The sequence below is a fragment of the Eutrema salsugineum genome, unplaced genomic scaffold, assembly GCF_000478725.1.
Source record: "Eutrema salsugineum unplaced genomic scaffold, Eutsalg1_0 scaffold_9, whole genome shotgun sequence".
Lineage (NCBI taxonomy): Eukaryota > Viridiplantae > Streptophyta > Magnoliopsida > Brassicales > Brassicaceae > Eutrema > Eutrema salsugineum.
The window spans coordinates 5,342,810-5,365,533 of NW_006256342.1; the positions used below are offsets into that span (position 1 = coordinate 5,342,810).

The 22,724-nt window shown below is 34.4% G+C and overlaps 6 protein-coding genes across 6 annotated transcripts; 3 read left to right on the forward strand and 3 right to left on the reverse strand.

Moving 5' to 3' along the window:
• The first annotated feature begins 1,458 nt into the window (after positions 1-1,458).
• LOC18007845 (floral homeotic protein APETALA 1) lies at positions 1,459-5,528 on the forward strand. The gene is made up of 8 exons (XM_006390994.2): positions 1,459-1,782; positions 3,125-3,203; positions 3,337-3,401; positions 3,534-3,633; positions 3,917-3,958; positions 4,040-4,081; positions 4,698-4,858; positions 5,323-5,528. Exons 1-8 carry the CDS (start codon positions 1,598-1,600, stop codon positions 5,423-5,425), a joined length of 777 nt encoding a protein of 258 aa, XP_006391056.1. The 5' UTR covers positions 1,459-1,597; the 3' UTR covers positions 5,426-5,528.
• A 1,107-nt stretch (positions 5,529-6,635) lies between these two features.
• LOC18007838 (RING finger protein 11) lies at positions 6,636-7,282 on the reverse strand. Its single transcript, XM_006390995.2, has 4 exons — positions 7,172-7,282; positions 6,989-7,076; positions 6,790-6,899; positions 6,636-6,680 (listed from the first exon to the last, which is right to left on the reverse strand). The coding sequence occupies exons 1-4, from the start codon at positions 7,280-7,282 to the stop codon at positions 6,636-6,638; spliced, it is 354 nt and encodes a 117-aa protein (XP_006391057.2).
• Positions 7,283-9,296: 2,014 nt separating this feature from the next.
• LOC18007801 lies at positions 9,297-10,440 on the forward strand. The gene is made up of 3 exons (XM_006390996.2): positions 9,297-9,624; positions 9,784-9,890; positions 10,024-10,440. Exons 1-3 carry the CDS (start codon positions 9,363-9,365, stop codon positions 10,315-10,317), a joined length of 663 nt encoding a protein of 220 aa, XP_006391058.1. The 5' UTR covers positions 9,297-9,362; the 3' UTR covers positions 10,318-10,440.
• A 1,206-nt stretch (positions 10,441-11,646) lies between these two features.
• On the forward strand, positions 11,647-15,922 carry LOC18007831 (nucleolar protein 14). Its single transcript, XM_006390997.2, has 13 exons — positions 11,647-12,086; positions 12,214-12,376; positions 12,554-12,606; positions 12,697-12,756; positions 12,842-12,964; positions 13,088-13,216; positions 13,380-14,045; positions 14,169-14,361; positions 14,458-14,651; positions 14,739-14,840; positions 14,944-15,083; positions 15,169-15,447; positions 15,553-15,922. Exons 1-13 carry the CDS (start codon positions 11,724-11,726, stop codon positions 15,821-15,823), a joined length of 2,736 nt encoding a protein of 911 aa, XP_006391059.1. The 5' UTR covers positions 11,647-11,723; the 3' UTR covers positions 15,824-15,922.
• Positions 15,837-18,722, reverse strand: LOC18007816. The gene is made up of 5 exons (XM_024155294.1): positions 18,600-18,722; positions 16,636-18,162; positions 16,435-16,548; positions 16,200-16,349; positions 15,837-16,111 (listed from the first exon to the last, which is right to left on the reverse strand). Exons 2-5 carry the CDS (start codon positions 18,061-18,063, stop codon positions 15,977-15,979), a joined length of 1,827 nt encoding a protein of 608 aa, XP_024011062.1. The 5' UTR covers positions 18,064-18,162; positions 18,600-18,722; the 3' UTR covers positions 15,837-15,976.
• A 2,758-nt stretch (positions 18,723-21,480) lies between these two features.
• LOC18007828 lies at positions 21,481-22,131 on the reverse strand. The gene has a single exon (XM_006390999.2). It carries the CDS (start codon positions 21,871-21,873, stop codon positions 21,586-21,588), a length of 288 nt encoding a protein of 95 aa, XP_006391061.1. The 5' UTR covers positions 21,874-22,131; the 3' UTR covers positions 21,481-21,585.
• Positions 22,132-22,724: the final 593 nt, after the last annotated feature.

A 22,724-nucleotide genomic window follows, 5' to 3' on the forward strand; every position in this document is an offset into this window, starting at 1 on the left:
ATTTGTTGCTTACTACTTTTGCTCATGATCACCATATACATATCATACATATATATAGTATGCTATCATCGAATGGGTTTCTACTCTCTATCTTATAACTCGTGTATCATTTCAAATCTCAAGACGTACATGTTTAAATTTGGTTATGTTACTACGATCATTTCGGTATATATGGTCATGGCATACCAGATTTAATATATCTGCTATGAAGAATATGAATATGAAATGTACATAGTTCAGTTAATGACTACAAATTATTTTAATATCAATCAATTACAAAATTTACATATTTTTAATTTTTACTAGTAGGACCAATCCTAATATATCAGAGGCCACTAACATACAAATTTAAATGTTGTTTCATTCTGATTTTATTTTATTTTTTTTTATAGTAAAAGAATTAATTTTTAATCTATACTTTGATAATTTTACAGTAACAAATTTTTTTTACGAAACAATCATTTGTCATCATATTTTCATATTTTAAAGCGGCACAAAGATTTTTTAAAGATATGATTAACAGTTTAACATCAAATAACGTATATACGTATAGTTACTTAAATTAAACACAAAATCATTTGCAACTTAATTACCACATTTACAAATGTAACTCAATTGAAAACCTTTTTCGTGTAAAGGTTAATTCTACTAAACGACATTGAAACTTTACAAAAGAAAAAAAAAAGATAACATTTGAGGAAGAAAAAGCAGCATTTGAAATATGAGTTATGATTTCCGATTAACAACGAATTTAAAAGTGTATGACTAACAACAAAGTTCAATTGATCTTTGTCCAGATCATCTACAGATTAATTAGAATACGTACACATACAAAGCTTCACAAAGTACATTTTTTGAGTTTATATTTATTAAATCCTGTTTCATTAAATCCTGCGTATAAATCCGTGAACGCAATACATTACACAATTGTCAATTGGTTCTCAACTCTACCAAAAACATCTATTACAAAAAAAAAAGGTCTATTTGTACTTCACTGTTACCGCTGAACATTAAATATAAATAAATTTAATAAAACAAAGGGTTCATACTTTATTCCTAAAGAATAGTAAAAAATAGGGTAATAAAGTAGATAAATTTAGTTAAAAAATATTGATTATTTATTTTTGTTGGTCCAGATTTTGTTTCGTAGATCTACAGGGAAATCTCCGCCGTCAATACAAAGCGAATGCGACACTTGGGGAAGGTTCACTGGACCGTACGATGCTACTCTCTCTTCACGAGACGTCGATAATCTATCTTTTTCATTTTTGCGTTCATTTATGAGAAAACGTGGACCCATTTTTAGTACAAATACACCAATGAGAAGTCGACAACAAATCCTTAAAAACCAGAGTAGTTTTTTTTTGCAACAAGGAAAAACAGCTATAGCATTTCCCTAAAACCGCTCTTACCCAAATCTCTCCATAAATAAAGAGTGAAAGAAAGATCCCGAGACTCAAACACAGTCTTATTATAAAGGAAAGAAAGAAAAAAACTTTCCTAATTGGATCATACCAAAGCCTGAGCTCTTCTTTATCTCTCTTCTTGTAGTTTCTTGTTTTGTTTGGTTCTTTTAGAGAAAGAAGTTTTTCTTAAAATGGGAAGGGGTAGGGTTCAATTGAAGAGGATAGAGAACAAGATCAATAGACAAGTGACATTCTCGAAAAGAAGAGCTGGTCTTTTGAAGAAAGCTCATGAGATCTCTGTTCTTTGTGATGCTGAAGTTGCCCTTGTTGTCTTCTCCCATAAGGGGAAACTCTTCGAATACTCCACTGATTCTTGGTAACTTTCTATTTAAAAAAACAAATATGTCTTTAATTACTTGATTTGTCTCATGTTTTTTCTTAAGTTGACTACTTGATTTGCCCTAATTAGTAACTACTGCTCTTATTTAGGTATATTCTAGGGTTTCTATTTGTTTTGGAACATAACTAGTTAATCTTTACCGAATCTGTTAATTACTGTATGAAATGTTTAATACTCTGACTCGCATTAAATACAAAATATAAATCTAGCCCTAGAACATTCACTATACTATAAATCTGGATAAATATGTATATGTCTATGCATCATGTCTTCTAAATAGAGAGCAAATAGAAGGGTGAATGTTTAATTACTGAGCTAGGGTGTTGAAGCCCTAAACTCATTATGAAATCTTTTGTTCTCCCAACTATGTCTTCCAAAGTTTTGCAAATCCACTTTTCAATTAATTGAAGTAAAAAATGTTTAATTCCACACTCGGCTCTTCGAAATATAACTCAAGTATTGAATGTAATTGCTTTTTCGTCTAATGTTTTTGCAAATGGAGTATTAATACTATAGATAAGAGGAAAATAAGTGATGACACAAAAACTGGAAATATGTAAGGATTTCTACTTAATTCTAGATTATATAGAAGGGTTACTGTTTTCTTTCTGAGCTGGGGTATTTTTTTCAGCCCTAAAGTCAGTACGAATCGTTTGTTCTTCAGTTGTGTTTTCCAAAATTTTGCAAATCTAAGGAAGAAAATGCTTAATTTCACTCGGCTTTGAGAAGTATATGAACTAATAAATTTAAAACACTATAGTATTAAACGTAGTTGCTTTCTGTTTTATTTAATTTTACGTATCGAGGATGTCAAATCTGAGTAGGGAGTCTTTGACCTCTGGGGATCCACGAAAAGAATTAACTTAATCCTATGTTCGGCTTTTTACCGATGGTCAATTTAGCTCCAAGAGGCAACAGCTGTTCTTCTTTCTATTAAAAAAGAATTATCACTGTTCTATATAAAAAATGATATTTTTAAATTGGTGATTTTACCAGCTTACAATATTTTATTATAGTATAACAAGGTTTGTATGTACATAATTATAACAAATTTAAAGACACCGCATTTAGAACTCGTAGCTAAAGATGTTAGGGCTAATGATTCATACAGTGGAATTATAAAGACCGGTACAGGATTTGATCTAGGACATCGCGGTTAAAGGCATATTAACAATCATTAAGAGCTAGCTAAATTTACTTCACATTGTCATGATGAAGACACGAGCTTATCCAAATTTTATATGGTAATATGTTTTTCGTATAATATAATAAAGTGTTTGATGATCTGACACAAGACCTAATTTCGTGAATTGAATAGTATGGAGAAGATACTTGAGCGCTATGAGAGGTACTCATACGCCGAGAGACAGCTTATTGCACCTGAGTCGGACGTCAATGTATATCACTATCTCTCCTGTAACTTTTTTTTTTTTTTTTGGTTAAATCTCTCCTGTAACTTGAATAGAGAGTATCTATCTATTTATCATATATACTGATGAATTGTATTTGTATAAAACTTGTGAGATGCAGACGAACTGGTCGATGGAGTATAACAGGCTTAAGGCTAAGATTGAGCTTCTGGAGAGAAACCAGAGGTACAGTTATTATACTCATTATATGTGATATATATAGGAATAAATTTAATAAGAAATTGTTAGCAAAAATTATATCTGAAATTGTAAGCAATAATGAAAGTAAAAATATGCATGGATGCTATTGAAAATCAGGCATTATCTTGGAGAAGACTTGCAAGCAATGAGCCCTAAGGAGCTCCAGAATCTGGAGCAGCAGCTTGACACAGCTCTTAAACACATCCGTTCTAGAAAAGTATGAATCCTCGTATTTCTTGAACATATATTCAACTTAAACATATACAAGCTATGATTTGAATATTTGAATACATATGTGTGTATATCCTTATATATGCCTTTGTTAATTGGTTTTATTTTTTCTTTTAAAAAGACAATATAATGCATTAGTCACGTAAATATGCTAAAACTTGGATTCAAATGTATGGCTTTTCATATTTAGAATCTTTTTTCGTATAAGACTCATATTACTCAAAGTTCTTAATGGTACGTTGATTAATCTCATGTCGTGTGTTATGCAGAACCAACTTATGTACGACTCCATCAATGAGCTCCAAAGAAAGGTATGTAAAAACCCTATCAAAGGTATGTATACATAGAGAAACCGCGTGTAACTAACAACCGTGCCGTTTTGGAAATGACAGGAGAAGGCCATACAGGAGCAAAACAGCATGCTTTCCAAACAGGTGACACGTGCCATTATTTATCTTTCATCGATCAACATGCTTTCCATTAAATTACTGCTACGTTCTACTGTTCTACTCCACACTTCAAGCCAAGCTATACCTACGAGATCTTCATATCTCCACTTAACTTCGGCACTGGCCAATAAAATATATATTTTTTATAATTAAGTAGAGTAGATATTATCTATTGATTATTATAATCATCAGCATGTACGTAGATGAACTTTGTCCGTTTAGTTTTAAGGTTGTCTCTCGGATTGAAATTATTTGGACTTGAAAACGTCATCTACATCTCATTCTACTTAGGTCATCTATATATATAGGGCAGGTATGTGAATATAGACACTACCACTCGCAATTAAAAATATTGGGCTAACATTTGCAAGCTAGGATAAAACAATTTGAGGATATAATATAAGACATGTACAAGAGTTTATTTCATGAATGCTAGGAATTATTAGTTTTAACCAAATATCTAATCTAAATGCAATTACGTTTGAAGATACATATCAGTTTATTTATGAACTCGTCGCTTTGAAAATTGATGATGGTGATGATTGTATGGTATAGAACGAGTTGGTAACAGAATTTTGTGTGCGAAACTGGAATTTGGCAGATCAAGGAGAGGGAAAAGATTCTTAGGGCACAACAAGAGCAATGGGATCAGCAGAACCATGGCCACAATATGCCTCCCCCTCCGCCACCACAGCAGCAGCAGCATCAAATCCAGCATCCTTACATGCTCTCCCATCAGCCATCTCCTTTTCTCAACATGGGGTAATTAAAAGTTACTAATTCATTCCTCTTATTTTCAAGAATATATAAGTTAGACGTTAGGTGTTGTTAGTTAGGTTCTATGTTAGTGATGATTAGACGTTTAAGCTGTGAATTAAGTATACTCTGACTAAGAATATTCATATATTAACGTAGGTTAATGCAATGGTCGTCAAACGAAACTTATATAGTTTGGAAATGGTAGATGGAATGGTTGCGAAAAGCCTAAGAAACCGTTGGGATCAGTTCGATTTCATTGTTCTTGTTTAAAATTAAATTTGTGATAAACCCAAGAAAACAAATTGAGTCAGTTAGATAAATATACTCTCTTTGATATTTCAATATGGACTTATCATTAGATTTCCCATATTTATTTGACCTATTTACGATGAGACGTATGATTTTTTTTTCTGCACATATATGTTTTAAGTGAATTATATGTATCATGTGTATGAATGTGCACACAGTGGTCTGTATCAAGAAGAAGATCCAATGGCAATGAGGAGGAACGATCTTGATCTGTCTCTTGAACCCGTTTACAACTGCAACCTTGGCTGCTTTGCCGCATGAAGCAATTCGATATATATTTATAATCGTCAATAATAAAAGCGATCAGCCAAATATATAGAAATAGTGGCTATTCCCTTTTCATATAATTAATTAAATATCTTCTTTAAGTATTTTCTGCTTCAGTATGTGGCAAAAAAGTTGTAATATATTTCAAGATCCAGAGAGAATGAGTGAGAAAACTTATTCGATCCCACTTTTTTCCAACCTATTATCATTAATTTACTTCTCCTCATGGCTGATTAGTTAAAGGCAGATTTTAACCACAGGTTCAGTGGTTTATATATATATATATATATATATATATATATATGTACACAAATTTCGTATGTACCTAAAAGTTTGATTTCGGGCAAACCAAAATGTATGGTACATCGAAATAGAATTCTTAGAGGACTTAATTTTTTTAATTCCTAACCCTAATAAGAAACCATGGCTTTCCAGTTCAGTATGAAAAATTACCAAGAATCTTCATTCATCAGATACAATTACAAGATGGTAAACAACAAATTCAACGAGTATACTGGAATTAGCTTGTAGATTTTCAATCATGACAAACATTTGTTTCCAACGACTGTTTTCTGAAAAGAGAGAGCCTCATTTGCTACCCGTTCCTCCACTGCGTAACCCTCTATCGTATAAAATACTAAGTTGAAACACAATCATGATTCCAACTTTTAACTACCTTCTTATTTCAGTTTTGTCATCGATCGTCCCGTTGAAGAAACCCCTTCTCCTCTTAGTTCAAAGAACTTAAACCATATCGGTTTCCCATTTCTCTCTATCTATAAATTTCTCTTAGTCACCACAAGAGAAGTGATTCCACTGAAATTATCCGATGAAAACAAGCAGTGTAAGGCCTTAAAGCTTCTTTCATCCTTTCTTCCATCATTGGAGACTAAACACTCTTTATTACTTCAAGATTTTGACTCTAATTTTATGGAAAATAGAAACGGAACTTTTTTATTGTATTACATAAACGTGTACAGACAGGATTTGGAGGTCAAATAGACTTAGAGATTAAGGTGAATTTTCTACCCAATTCCTAGTACTTATCACATATAATTCTCCCAGTAAACACCACAAAAAAAAATATATATCCAATCGTTTTTTTTTTCATTTAACAAGCCAAAAAGAATGTGGTCTAAGTCTTCCAAAATCTATAAAAGAAAATCTGCAGCCGCGAAGAATCCGAGGATGTCTCTTATCGTCGTTACTTCACTTGCTCTGTAATTTCACCCTCCAAGAAATGCATTGTCTGTGGAAATCACAAACCATATATCAAACCCAATTAATTTTTTTTTTTAAATTACATTAAAAAAATTGGATAGACACAATTAGACATATATGTTAATATTTATAACAACCTTGGAACAAAAGGGACAAGCTTCACTTCTCTCCATCCATTCATAAATGCATGAAAGGTGAAAGATATGTCCACATTGCAATACTATCTTCGGATTATCCTCAATGTACTCTGTCTCCAATCACAATTGGAATTGTATATATTAACACACACAAACGTTTTTTAAATACAATTTATAATATACGATTGTGTATTTTTACCATAGAAACATGTCGGACAAACATCTTCTTCGTTGTCAGTGGGAGAGGAAGCTTCCCCTCTTTCCAGGTTTTGAGATAGTTGCTCGAACTGGATCAACAATGAAGTGTCAGCTATTGAATAGTTCTGAATAAATTTCGAACGGAAAATAAAAAAGGAAATTAGGGTTTAGAATGTGGAGGTACCTTGGAGAGAAAGTTATTCGTTATTGGGCAACTCAAGGCTCTGATTCTGGATACGTCTCCAGATTGATCATCTTGCCCCGGAACTCGAAAACAGCAAAGTAGAATACCCATTGATCTGAACTAATGGAGATCACCAATACTAATAACAAAGATTTGGGTTAATCAAGTAGGTAAAGATTGGATCACTGAAGATACAGAGAAAATACAAGACTTGGGGAGAAAACAGAGGAAGTTAAGAAGATTGATTAATTTTTTTTTCTTTCGGTTCTTCATACCTTTGGATCGAACTGAGAGAATGCAGAAGGAAGAAAGAATCAATTAAGAATGAGAAAAAGCAACAAACTTTGAAGCTTTGGTCCGTAATTGCAGCGAAGTAGGATTCTTTGGAGAGCAGCACAAGGAAACGTGGAGATTTTGTGGGTATATTTTTTTGACGTGTCATACCAAAAGTGTTTTGGAAGTTTGACTGTTTTGGGAATGTTGACTTATTTTTTAGAATTTCCGGTTTACAAATTCCACCTCCGTCGGTTATTACTTATTGTATATGCTTTGATTCCTTTTTTTTTGGGCAACATGCTTTGATTCCTTAAATGCAAGAAAAAGCTAAAAAGTTAAAAACTAACTAAGGAATTCATGTTTTTCATAAGTTATATTAGGATTTGTGTATATGCAAAAAGTTATATTTTTGTTTATACCTAATGTATCATGATTATGTGAATTACTAATTAATTTTGAGACATTAGCTTTATATATATAAAGATAAGAATTTTTTTTAATTATAAGTTTGTAGTTAGTTTCGAAAGGGAAAAGCAAAAGATAGTTATGGTGGTTACACTTACCTGATTTCATGCCATAAGATAATGTTATTAACATTTCAGGTCTACTTCTTTTCAAAGTTGGAGTAAAGATTAGCTAATAAACTAAACTAATTTTTTGGAAATGAGCCATTACGGTGGCCACAGTTCTATTTCTTTTCTATTATTTGCGCCCCCTCCCCCTTCAAAAAAATAATTGGGAATGAAAATTCTGCGAATTTTCTTTATCCATGTGACCGGTTACAATGTCGGAATTTCAAAGAAAAAAATCTAAACAAAACTATTGATTTTTAAACGAAACTATCGATTTCTTTTAATACAATTTAAGCCAACAACGAAACTATATATTAATTAAACGTATTAGTTATAAGCTAAACTATAATCATATTACAGTATATCATCTATTTGCTTAACACTATATGAATGATACTTATCCGATACTTATTTACTTTTTTTTGTATCCGATACTTATTTACTTTAATTTAACTATGTTTTTTTTTGTCGAAAAAAAACTATGTTCTATAGGGCCAGTAACAATAATCGGTTGGCATGAATTAGTGTTGGGCCTACGGCTTGATGATGAATAAACATGCTAAAGAAGAAGGGCCAACAACACTCGATGTCTCATAATAGAGACCAAAAGAGTTCCTACAACATTATCTAAACACATATTAAGTAATACAAAAGTATCACAGATATAGAAAAACTGAGCTTTGGGAAAAAAAAATGTACACCTGTTTCTCACTGTTTAGCTATGTACTGTTTGTTTTTATCTAAAGTGCTCTCCTATACAAATAATGAAGAATGAAATAACAAAGAATATCGTAGATCTTGTTACTTGCATGTAACTTTACGCGTTTCACCAAAAATTAGTACGTGTGGTTTTTAAACAAATAACTAAATTGTCAAATGTGTCGAACGTACTATATATGACATTTAGGCACTATCTATACTAAGTGATATTTTTATCAACAGAATTGGATTGCAAAACCGGAGGAACATAAGCATTAATAAAAAGTAAGACTCACCTAAACGAATCCTAAATGGTTTTAGAATTCGATTAATGTGGAATGAAAGATAACCATAAAATATGTCAATTATTTTTGGTGAACATTATTAGTCATTGCAAAATTCACAACGATTCTATATCCTATGTGGGTGTGGATGTGGATGTCGGTGCTATACACAGAAATACACACATTTATTTATCGATTCCTAAATGGAAGAAATTGAGGCTTTCTATATATAAAAATGTGGGGAGCTACCAAAAGCAGGATAATAATTACACATTATTATAGCTCATAATTTCATTTACTTTCTCCACCTTCTTATACCATCTTCTTGTCCTTTTCCATTGAAATGAAGAGAAAAAGAGAATGGGAAAGAGAGGAGAAGGATTCTTCCTAAACAGAATACGGGCTCATGTAAGAGTCCAACCACCGACGACTACGAACCATCATGGCTGCATCCAAGGGCCACCAAGCTCCTCCACAGAGATAAAAGGAAGAAGAATAGTGGTTTTGGTTGATTCTTGCTCAGAGGCTAAGAATGCTCTGCTTTGGACTCTCTCCCATTGCGCTCAGCCTCAAGACTCCATTCTTCTTCTCCACTTTCGTAAAGCTAAACCCTCTCAATCAGGTTGATTCTCTTTTTTCTAATAAATTTCCCACAAAATTTAGGATTCTTTTTTAGATACACAATAAAAAACTTGATAGTGTTTTGTAAAAATTTGCAGAATTAAGCATCACAAATAGTAAAACATATTTGATGTGTGATTATTATTGCTTTTGTTTCTAGATGCTCTAGCTAATGAAGAAGAGGAATCTTATGACAAACACACATTGTCAAGAGCTTATCAAAAAGTTTCAGCCTTGAAAAACATTTGTGAGCTTAAAAGACCTGAGGTTCATAATATATCTATTCATCATACCATTTTTTACCTATTAAACATTTTCAAATTCATCTATAAATTATGCTCCGTTCAGTTTCTGTTTCTGAAACAAACAAAAAAATCAAATAATAATTTGTTGAAATAAGGTAAAGACAGAGATGGTGGTTGTGGAAGGTGTTGAGAAAGGTCCGGCCATAGTGAAAGAGGCAAGAGAACGTGGAGCGTCCTTGCTGGTTCTAGGCCAGAAGAAACAGCACACCACGTGGCGGCTACTGATGATATGGGCCTCACAGGCCCGACAAATGACCAAAAACGACGTCGTAGAATATTGCATTAACAACTCTCCTTGTATGGCCATTGCGGTTCGCAAGAGAAGCAAGAAACTTGGTGGATACACTCTTACAACTAAGCGTCACAAAGATTTCTGGCTTTTGGCCTGAATAATTACTATTGTTTATCCACATAATAGATTTTTTTTTTTTTCTGTAAGTCGTAACATTTACGTTTAATCATGGTTGTGGTCCTTGTGGACTTGTTGGGTGCAATTATTATACCAGCTTACTTCTGCCATTAATTAGATTTGTTATTGTTTGTATGTAAACAACTTTAATTAAAGGTTTGGATTCTTATAGAAAACCACTGATATCGTAAATTTGAACAATCAAGCGTATTCAAATTTTCATAACTACAAAAAAAAAAAAAACAAATTTGTTGATAGTGAATCCACATAGTATACAAGATCACCGTCAGCAGATATATTAAAAGTATATATCAGGTATAACTACTTAATACTTTTGATTTTTTTATTGGCTACACAAACTACTAAAGTTCGGCTGGAAACGTTCATACCAATTAAAAATTCAAAACCACATCTCTATATTATTATTATTATTATTTATGTAGATATTTTAAATAAATAACCTTTATTTTATAAAATATTATATAATATGCCATTACAAATAACAAAAATTAATTAAAAATAAGAAATAATATATAATTAAAATAACCTTTATTTTGTAAAATATTACATGATATGCCATTACAAATAACTAAATATAATTTTGTATTTTAATTAATTCTATATCAAACTAAGTTTACAAAATATTATATTTATTTACATATATAGTTAAAAAAGATAAAAATGCTTTTTTATAGTTTGTGGACAGATTATAAAACTCAGTTATTAAACAATGCAAATTAGATTTAATGATTATAATATTATAATATTTTGTATATTAGTTTCAATAATATATTAGTTTAATACCAACAAGTTAAATAAACAGTTTATTTTGTTTTATCCACTTATAAAATAACTTTATATATATAGATTAACTTATTTTTTATAATTCAAACCAAAACATAAAAATTACTATATATACAGATAACTGATTTTATAAAGTTCACAAAATAACTATTTTTATAAAATACTGTTTTTGAAAAATAATTGTTTTTATAAAATAATTGTTTTTGCAAAATTATTTAACGTAATTGAAGGTCAAAAAAACTATCCATCTGTTACATCGCGGGTTAATTCCAGTGTAATTACTAAATTATTAAACATCCGTATAGAGTGTTAGTAATTAGGCCGATTAGAGAGAGTTGTTATTTTGTGCCGGCATCGTCCCAAAAGGAAGGCCTAGTGGGCCTTATAGAAAAGAAGGAAAATGGGCCATAAATGAGAATATGGGCTTATAGGTCAAATTGAACCCGACCCGACCCGCCCGGTTCTGCCTTCTTCTTCCTATTACTGAACTTTTCGATATGAAAAGCAGAACGCCCAAAACCCTGTTCGAGACTTCGTAAACCCTAGCCACCGTCGTAGCCGCCGCATTACTCTGAGTTAATCATGGGGAAGGGGAAAGGGAAGGTGAAGGAGAACCAAACGAAGAAGAAGCCTGATAAAAAAGGCGGCAAAAAGATGGGACCAGATGCAGTCGCCATGAAAGCCAAGGCCCAGAAGGCCGAGAATCCATTCGAGTCAATCTGGTCTCGGCAGAGGTTCCCCGTCCTCGGAAAGAAGAATGAAGGCGGAGAACGCCGCGTCGGTCTTTCACGATCTCGCGCTGTTGATAAGAGGAAGAACACGCTGCTTAAAGAGTACGAGCAGAGTTTGAAAGCTTCGGTTTTTATGGATAATCGTATAGGAGAGCATAACGATGAGCTTGGAGAATTCGACAAGGCTATAATTCGATCGCAGAGGGAACGCCAGGTCAGCTATTGAAAGAGAAAAAAAAAACTTGAGAAGTCATATGCTTCAATGACATCAAGCAAGAGTTTTATATTTTTTGGATTTTATAAACTGGATTTACTGAAATTGAATTCTTGCTTTCATGTAGCTGAAACTAGCAAAGAAGAGCATGTATAATTTGTCTGATGGGGAGGAAGATATTTATGAAGATGGTGCTCTTGGTGGTTCTTCTGTTAAGGATGATTTTGATTCTGGACTATTGTCTGATGAAGATCTTCAAGACGATGATCTGGAAGGTGCTGGATCAAAGAGTATGTTTCTCTTGATAACACTTCTGCTAATGCCCTCATATAATGGATTCAGTTATTCTAGCATCGAAATTTTTGACAACCTTATATAATCGGGAAGAGCCACTTCTACTTTCTTTAACTCTTAAATTGTGTCTCCCTTGACAAAAGCTAATATTGTCTAACCATTTTCTGACATAGGACTGAAGCATTTAAACAGAAACAGATCGGTTGACCCATCTGGAGAGGAAGAGGTAAGAACAGATCTCATAGATGTCTGAGTGTAATTTACCTTGATGGTTGATTAATTTGGCATTGCTGATGTTCTTGGATTCTCTCTGCAGAGGCATAAGAGCAAGAAGGAAGTCATGGAAGAGATCATCATGAAGAGCAAACTTGGCAGGGTGACTATTCGACTGTTTTTCTTGTATCTTCTTTCGCATGGCATGTCAATTTATAGTTGGTAATTTTTTTTTCTTGGTTTTCTAGATGGAGAAAGCTAAGCAGAAAGAAGAAAAGGAGAAGCTGATGGATGAGCTGAATAAAGACTTCATGTCCTTAGTAGACTCTGAGGCGATGAAGAGTTTAACTCAACCTTTTAGACTTCAAGAGGTGAACAATGGTCACGTATTGCAGTTGTTTACATACTGAGCGTCTGTATTTATGCTATGGGTGTTAGTAGGCTTCTCGGTTAGAGAGTTTTCTTTTGCTTGACGTAATCCCTTTTGTCTACAGGATAAAAATGATGATTATTATAAACTTATGGATGCTATGTCAATGGATATTCGTGGTCGTCCTTCTGAGAGGACTAAGACACCTGAAGAAATTGCCCAAAAAGAGCGAGAAAAATTAGTGGCTCTTGAGGTATGTTTCTGTCGAAAGTCATTGCAGACTTGCAGTTTTACATGGTGACGTGTTACAAAACGAATATGATGAGCCAGTATAAATAAGTCTCTTTTCTGATTTTGTTATCAAGGTCTTTTGGTTGACATCATTTAACCTTGAGACTATTTTTTTAATCTCTTAGGCAGAGCGTAAGAAGAGGATGCAAGAAACTGAGGATTTGAGCGACGGGGATGAGGAAAGTGGTGGTGAGGAATCAGCAAAGAGGCTAAGATCCGTTTCTGGCGATGATCTCGGTGATTCATTCTCAGTTGATGAAGAGCAGCCGAAAAAGGGATGGATTAATGAAGTTCTTGAAAGAGAGGATGGTGTTGATAATTCAGAAAATGATGAGGATGATGGTTCGTCTGAAGATTCAGAAAGTGAAGGGGAAGATGATGATGATGATGGAGAGTCAGATGGGTGTAATAATAAACAGAGAAAAGGTCATCCTTTAAAGGACTGGGAACAAAGTGATGATGAGCTAGAGGCAGAGCTGGAAGATGATACTGACGATGATGATGATGATGAAGAACAAGAGGAGCCAAGAGTAAATAAAAAGTCGAAGAATGACTATGCTGCTCCATCTAAAGGAGAAGCGTTATCTGAAACAGTGAAGCAAAAAACTAATATGAAGAAATTGAGTTCAACGCAGCGTGATATTGCTTACGTGATTGATGCTCCAAAGAACTATGAGGAATTGATTGCTCTAGTAGAAGATTGTTCCAATGAAGATGTTATTTTAATTGTCAGCCGAATAAGGACGAATAATTCAATAAAGGTTGCAGCTGAAAACCGAAAAAAGATGCAGGTAATCTTTATTACCACTCTCAAGGATAACATTATCCATTTACCTGTTTGTAGTTTTTTCAGGCCCTTGAATTGGTTCATGTCTCACTTGCTTTCTTAATGTTTGTTTTTGTCTGCCACCCAGGTCTTCTATGGTATTCTCTTGCAGTATTTTGCCGTTCTTGCAAACAAGAAGCCCTTGAACTTTGAGTTACTAAATATGCTTGTCAAACCTTTGATTGAGATGAGCATGGAGATTCCCTACTTTGCTGCAATTTGTGCTCGCCAGCGGCTTTTAAAAACCCGTGCACAATTTTGCGAGGCAATCAAGAATCCAGGTTTGTAATGCGTCCATAACCTTGAGTTTTAGCGTCCTCAAAGATGCATGCCTCTTCCATCTTTTTGACCTAACAAGTTCATAATCATTCTTCCAGAGGATGGATGCTGGCCTTCCTTGAAAACATTGTTTCTCTTGAGGCTTTGGTCCATGATTTTCCCTTGCTCTGACTATCGTCATGCTGTGATGACCCCGTCGATATTGCTGATGTGTGAATATCTCATGCGATGTCCCATCTCCTCTGGTCGTGATATTGCCATAGGTTCCTTCTTATGCTCCATTGTTCTAGTGGTAAGGAGAATTTTTTTGATCCCCACCCTTTTTCCTTGGCTATTACCATTTTCTATTTTTTCTCATGTAAACTAAATACTATTGTAGGTTGCTAAACAATCTAAAAAGTTCTGCCCCGAAGCCATACTATTTATACGGACGCTTCTGATGGCTGCTTCAGACAAAAAGTCACCATCTGAGGAATCTGAGGTACATCCAATTTTACAAGCTCAATGTTACATTTAAGAACTGAAGAAGCACACAGGCAACTGTTGTTACTGGAGCTGATGAACTTTTGTGTATTGTGTTACAGTTTTACCACTTTATGGAATTAAAATCGCTGACTCCATTGCTCTGCATACAAGACCACGTAAAGGAGGTCGTGCCTTTAAACTTTCTAAAGATAATGGATCAGCCAGCAGACTCTCCATATTTCAGCTCTGACGAGTTCAGGTCTGTTCTCTCTTCTGAAATCAAATTTTCAGTTTAATATATCAACACTAGAAGTGTGTCATACTCTTGGCTTTTGATTAAACAGAGCAAGCATCATTTCAAGTGTGGTTGATACTCTTAGAGGGTTTGTGGAGATAAACGGAGGATTGAGTTCTTTTCCAGAGATCTTCATGCCCATCTCAACTTTATCACACCAAGTTGGGAATCAAGAAAAGATCCCACAAACGCTTAAGGAGAAATTAGAAGATGTCGCGCAGCTAATCGAAAAGAAAACTGATGAGCATCGCAAGCAACGTAAACCACTCGCTATGCGTAAGCATAAGCCAATAGCCATCAGAATGGTCAATCCCAAATTCGAAGAGAAGTAAGTTTTTCTCTCTCTCCTCAAAATCCCAAACTCAGTTTCTTACAGTGATCGATTACACAGGGATGATCTCTATAATTGTGTATATATGTTTGTTATGTGCAGCTTTGTCAAAGGCAGGGATTACGATCCAGACAAAGCCCGTTCCGAGCACAAAAAGTTGAAGAAATTGCTGAAACAGGAAAGGAAAGGAGCAGGACGTGAGCTGCGCAAAGACAGCTACTTCATGAGCGAGGTTAAAGCAAAAGAAAAGGCTGCACGCGAGCAAGAGAGAGCAGAGAAACATGGCAAAAATTGGGCTTTCCTTCAAGAACAAGAACATGCTTTCAAATCTGGACAACTTGGTAAAGGCAAAGGCAAGAAGAGAAAGCGTTAATAACAGTTACTTTTTGTTCTATTTTTTTTTTTGCTTTACCTCCAACAGTTTTGTTTTTTGTTGGATAATATTGGAAAACTGATTTACAAAAATATTTATCTCTTCTACGAATCCCCAAAAAAAAAAGACAAATAAAATCGTCATTGGTCAATGTTAGGATAAAAATTTGTCCTTCATACGAGCAATAAGCTTAAATTTTTCTTCTGCTTCGACTTGCTGTTTGATGTCACCTCTTGATGCCCTGTCCGGATGGAATTTCAGTACGGCTCGTTTGTACGCTGCGTGTACCTAATTTCAAAAATGGTTTCGTTTATGATATGAAACCGTACAAAAAGCAGTTAGTATATGCAACTAACTGTAGAGAGAGATGGCAAACCTCATGTGGCATAGGAGATGTTCCACCAACAACAGAAATCCCCAAGCCTCGAAGCAACGACGCCATGTTATTGCATTTGAGTTCAAGAAGTTTAAGCGATTTGGTTATTTCTGCACGGACTTTCTCTTTCATGTTCATGCTTTCTTCATCCTGGAGTTTAGAGATGGAAAAGCGTTAATGTGTATAAGCAAATCAACACAACAATCATGAGCGACCACTGAGGAAGAGTAGAAACCTTCTTCTGTGTCTCTCTCACTTCCTCTACCCTCTCCTTTTGCCTTCTTTCCATCTCCAACTGTCGCGTGTTTGCTAACTTTATTCTCTTACGTTGCCTCTGAGCTTCTTCTGCCTGCAATAATTCCGTTAATAAACACTTTTAAGACAAAGATTATTTGAACGTGAGCTTTCAGAAACTTTTAGCAGTGTGTGGCTAAACCTGGAGCTGTAATTGCCGTTGCCTGGACTCCCATTCCTCTTCTTGTGCTTTCTTGTATTCATCTGTCTCTTTCAACTTCTCTCTGTTAAGCATGACATCTATTGTAGGAGCTGTACCATGAAGACCTTGCAATTGTCCACTAGTAGATGGGATAGGATCAATGATCGGTTCACTTGATTCACCTAAACTCTGGGTGCCTAGAACATGCGTTGTATCTCTATCCCCATCAGAGGTCTGTGGCCGAGAAGATTTTGAGGCGTCTTCTTCTTCTACAACTTCCTTCGTATAAGACTGATCTGCTACCTTTTTCTTTTGATTCTCTTTGGGCTGAACTCGCACTGTGTCTGCCTGTTCATCAACTTCTTTGAAACCATTTTGATGTATCGGTTCTTTTGACGAAGTAAAATTAGCTGATGGTGAATCAGACCTTTCAGGTTCGCGTTGTATTTCAGGTGACGGTGACGAAAACCACGGAAATTTCTCTCTAGCTCGGTTGTCTTCCTCTGTTTGCGAACCAAATAAAGACGTACCAGGATTTCTATCATCACTTCCAAGGAAAGTCGAAGACGTTTGTTTTTCACCATCTGGGTTTCTTGCCGGAACGAAGTAAGATGTTTGAACATGCTGTTCAGTTCTACTTTCAGAACCAGAACCGAAATTAGTGTCATAGTGGAGATGTGAAGGACCAGCCTCCTCACTCAGACCACCTTTACCTGATTTTTCGGTTCCAAAGAAAGTTGAGGAGGTTTCTTTTCTACTATCTGGATTTCTTGCAGCAAAGAACGAAGATGTTTGATCTTGTTGTTCACTTCTACTTTCAAAACCACGCGCGAAATTAGTGTCACAATGGATATTGGAAGGACCAGCCTCTTCACTCAGACCAACATTACCTGCTTTCTTCATTTTTTTCAAGAAAGCTTTCTCCCAATGCTCGCGGACCTCTCCATGAGAATCTTCTAAAATCTCACAATCAGAACAGTCGCTCTCTGAAAAATCACTTTCAGAATCAGGACCTAGACCAAATCGAATTCCAGAAGAGGGCATTGTAGAGAAAGTCTGTTTGCACTTTCTAAATCTAAAAGCAGCATATTTTTCTTGAACGAATTGGCAGTCGTCATTATCCACTTCAGCAGATGTTTGCAAGTTAGCGGCAAGAGAGTTACGGCTTGAACTACTCCCACCTTTGTGAACATGTACTGTATCATCATCATCATCATCATCGTCAAGGCTAATCACTCGCTTCAAAATGGGCTCATTCCTGGTTCTTGGTCGTTTCGAGGCTTTGCCTTTTGATGACTCGGGAAAATCAAGAATGATAACTTCATCATCATCTACAACAATAAACTCGTTCAATATGCCATTTGCACTGCATCTTTTGGTTGGCATTCTATTCCAAGAACGTGATCTAATCTGACGTTGCTCCCCCATTTCTTAAGGAGAATGCAGGAACTTGTATATGAGTCTTCAAAGCATCCTTTTCGAGGAGAATTCAGAGCTGCGGTCGCAGATAGCATATAACTAAACCACCTACGATCACAGAAAACGCAAATTACACATCATTACAACTATAAACTTCCTGGACAGGATTCAAATTTGCTGAAACCATTCTTATTCCCCAAAAAACCTTCTTTGGAATATCAATTTTGGTTTCTCATCAACATCTCACTAACGTGGGATCAGCTAGAACGATATCAGGTAACAAATCAAAAATAGAATTTGATGACGATTCAGTAAACGCTACGAGACCAAGACGCGATCATATAGGCCTGAACTAAGTTTCTCGAATCTTCCGAACAAAACCCTTTTACATCGAGCGGCTGAAATCGAAAATTGCGACGTATCTAGGTTCTATGGTTTCATCATCGAGCAGATTAGCAAAGAAATGAATCATATACAAAACTTTGAAAAGTGCCCACTCATTCGAGGATCGAAGTGAGCAGAGATTTGAAGACAATCAAACTAACCTCTCGACCACGACGACGAACGACGGGATTTTGTTGCTTAACCGGAACCCTAATTTTTGGGTTTGAGAAGAAAAAAATACAAAAGAAAAAAAAACCATAAAACGCAGTTTTCGGAGAAGATCGTGAAAGGAAAGAAGATGAGATAGAGCGACTCGTGCCCTGCACCTCAAGAGACGTGGCTTAATGTTCAACAGCTTGACCGACGAATCAGAGAAATCGGTATCGCTCGCTGATTGGTCCGTCTTAGGATTAGGTGTGAAATTAGTGTCACTTTAAAAACATATCTCTCTCCCTTTGTATTAATATTCTCACCTTCAGAAAGTCTCCCCCTTTCTTAGGGTGTATACTGTATAGTGTATACTCTATAGTTTACTTTAGACCCTAATTTCTAAAACACCTTCCCTTTTTTCTTTGGGTGATTGATAGGTTTTTGAACGTTTTATTTACAATTTTGAAAAAAAATTCTTTACGGAAACTTATGTAAAGTAGGTGAGATTGGTCAAATTTTATCTATCCAAACTAACACAAGTTGGAAGATACGTCGGATATAGGGTGATAAGTGTTTTAATTAGAACTCTTATTAGGTTTTTGAACATTGAGACATGTTTAAATTCAAATTCGGTTTTACAGTTATTTTGTCCTATATATTGTTGTTTCTGGTGACAAATAAATATGATAAGAGGTCGTGCTTGAGAGAGCTGAAAAATGTAACAATCCAAAAAATGTATAGACCACTTTTTAAGATTCTAATCGTCACAACTACCATTCGATCATGTGATTTTTTGGATTACTCCAAAATATTTTCCAATCGTGTTATCGGCTTGTAATAAAAAAAAATAGTTAATGAATGAATTATGGAGAATTTGCTTTTTATGGAATTATCATGCCTTAAAATCTTTAAATAACTAGGAATTCAGTACATGATAATCCTATTCCAACTAGTTATTAATGGACTCGCTTCCTAACAAAATCAGATCCTTTTGTGATCTCCAATCCTCATCCAATTAGGTTCAATATAATCCGAATAAACACTCACTTTTTGAGGTTTCCTAGTCAAAATCCAAATAGTATGTCTTTTCTTGGGCATTTTCTTCTGGGGCTTCTTTTTGGTCCAATATATTGGCTAAGATGTCTTTGGTCTCTTCAAATACCATTGTGCATCATTCATTTGTTTAGCCTTGGCTGATCAATTTACGTTTGCCCAACTTCGAGTGGTCATGGCGTGTTCTACGTTGATTTGTTCCTAATAAAATGATTACTTTTATCCATATAACAAGGGGAAAAATGCCAAAAAATACCTCATTTATTTAATTTTTGGAAGAATCACCCACGAACTTTTAGCGTTGCCAGAAATCCACCTAAACTATTTTTTCGATGTATAAAAATACATAATTTTTTAAAAATTCCATTTTGCCTTGTCTGATATCACGGCCGTTAACGGACATAACGGAATCAATAAACAGCGTTATTTTTTTAGAGAAAAAAATGCTAAAAAATACCCCAACTATTTAATTTTGCCAGAAACCCACACAAACTTTTTGCATTGTCAGAAATCCACACAGGCTATTTTTAATCTATAAAAAGACTCAAACTTTTTAAAGTTTTATTTTCCCTCCTCAAGTTTCACGGTCGTGATGTTAGTTTTTTGTAACACGTGCTAACTACTCTAAGATTGATATCATTGTTACCCTTAGAAAATCTTCAAAACGATTTGGGGAAGAAAAATCTACACCCTAATTTTTCTCTCTCTTTTAGAAATTGAGTGAAATCGATTGAAAAATATGGTTGGTAGTATAAATCGAGTCAGAAACAGTGTGTGTTGTGATATATAAGACTAATAAGAACAATTCGAGGAGATGATGTATATGTTCTAAACATGATTTATTGCTCTATTAACCACATTTTCAACCGATTTCACTCAATTTCTAAAATAGTGAGAGAAAAAAAATAGAATTTAAGTTTTTAAAGGTAATAATGGTATTAATTTGACAGTAACTAACACATGTTATGGAAATTAACGCAGTTTTTCGATTTTGTTATGTCTATAATGACCGTAAAACTTGAGGAGTGAAAATAAAGCTTTAAAAAGTTTGGGTATTTTTATAGATTTAAAAATAGTCTGTGTGGATTTCTGGCAATGTAAAAAGTTTGTGTGGGTTTCTGGCAAAATTAAATAGTTGGGATATTTTTTAGCATTTTTTCTTACAAAAAATTAACGCTGTTTATTGATTCTGTTATGTCCGTTAACGGCCGTGATATCAAAGAGGGGAAAATGGAAATTTATGTATTATTATGCATCAAAAAAATAGTTTAGGTGGATTTCTGGCAACGCTAAAAATTTCTTCCAAAAATTAAATAAATGATGTATTTTTTGGTATTTTTCCCAAGTGATTTTGGTCATTTCCAACTCTTTTAAATATATTTTAGCTTTTTCTTGTTTAAGTAAAATAAATCTCATTCATGTTTCTAAAAATTTTAAAGAAATTTCAGATTTATGCAAGGAACAAATAACCTCTTTAATTGATACATCAAAAGCCAGAACGTCTAATCAACCCACAAAGGGGTCTTGTTCTTCTTGGATTCACAACTTCTTGTATAGGCCTTGTATCAAAAACAAAAGTTTTTGAAATATTGTGGCATTGGACAAGATATATGATGGATGCCCAATAAGAAAAGATTTTTTTATTATTTTTTTGGTAAAAATCCCAATAAGAAAAGATTGTAAGACATTTGTACAAATATAAGTTGCTGATAAGAAAGTGTTCAAATGTTATCAAGTGGAAAGAGGACGATCCTCATCACCTTCGTGAAAATGTGAATCTTTATAGAGACGATGACAAATTTGAATCTAGATGTTTGAAATTCAAAGAAAAAACCCAAATTGACAAAAAAAAAAAAAAATTATAAAGATCAATGAGTTGAAGAACATTGGTAATAGTCATTACAGAAAAACAAAACAAAAAAAAACCTAAGAGATTAAAAAGAGTCAATGAGAGGTGGTTGTGGGATTAGGTTGAAGCATTGAAGGAAGAACGAGAGGAGACAAGAGAGGGATCGGATCTGTGCCGTTTTGACAAAACGCAGACGCAGACGCGGAAACGCCGGTCGCAGAAGGAGCTTCCGCAGAAAGAGGAGGTCTTGGTGGTAATAAGAGAGGACAAGGAGCTCGTCTCTGGAGTCGGCAGCTAAGAGATCGCCGGAAAACGCAATCGTCCTTGTGACAACTCATCTCAAATCCTGGAAATGGATCTCCTTTACGCCCTGAATCCTCCATTTTTTCCTCTTCGATTCTTGATTCTTGATTCTTGGTTCTTGATTCAAATTGATAACGTATCAACTTTCTTTTTTTGGTGGATTGGTGTTTGCGTTTGTGAAGTTGATATTAATGTTGGTGCTTGTTTTTTTTTCCTTGAAGGGTTTAAATCTGATTTTTAAAGAGGAAGAAGATTGGAAATTGGGTTGCTTAGCGTGAGGATTTTAATAGAGTAATTAATTGAATGGATAACAATAGCAACTAAGGAAAAAAAAATAAACAAAAAAAAGTAGAAATTAGAAAATTGGGTTAAAGTGTGGTAGTTGTGTGGTGCGTGTATTGACTCAATATGGCAACAACAAAAAAAGAATCAATAAAAAAATTGGTCAATGGTCAATAGATTGGATAGGTATGAGATTATGTTATGTTTAGTGTGTTTTCTTTTTTTACATATGTTATGTTTAGTCTTATAGATGAGTTTTGGCATGAGGAATGCGTTATTGTTCTTGTTAGAAACATGTGGCCGCTTTCGGCTGTGTATTTATTTTTAGCTAATTCATCTAGAGAAAAATGAAAAACTCATCGTGTTTTTAGTATATATGTCACGCAATTTAGATATTTTCTTTCAAATCATACTCTAAATATATTAACCATTCATGTTAAAACGTGTAAAGTTTAGAAAAAAAAAACAAAAATACTTCTTCTCAGAACTAATATTACATACTATGGAACGAAACTAATATTATATGCTGTGATTTCGGGTTTGAAGAGAATACAAAATTAGTCCAAAACCTCATGATAATCCAAAAAAAAATGTGTAAAGTAAAACAAAAACACTTCTTCTCATTGTTGGGACGACTGTAGGGGTATAA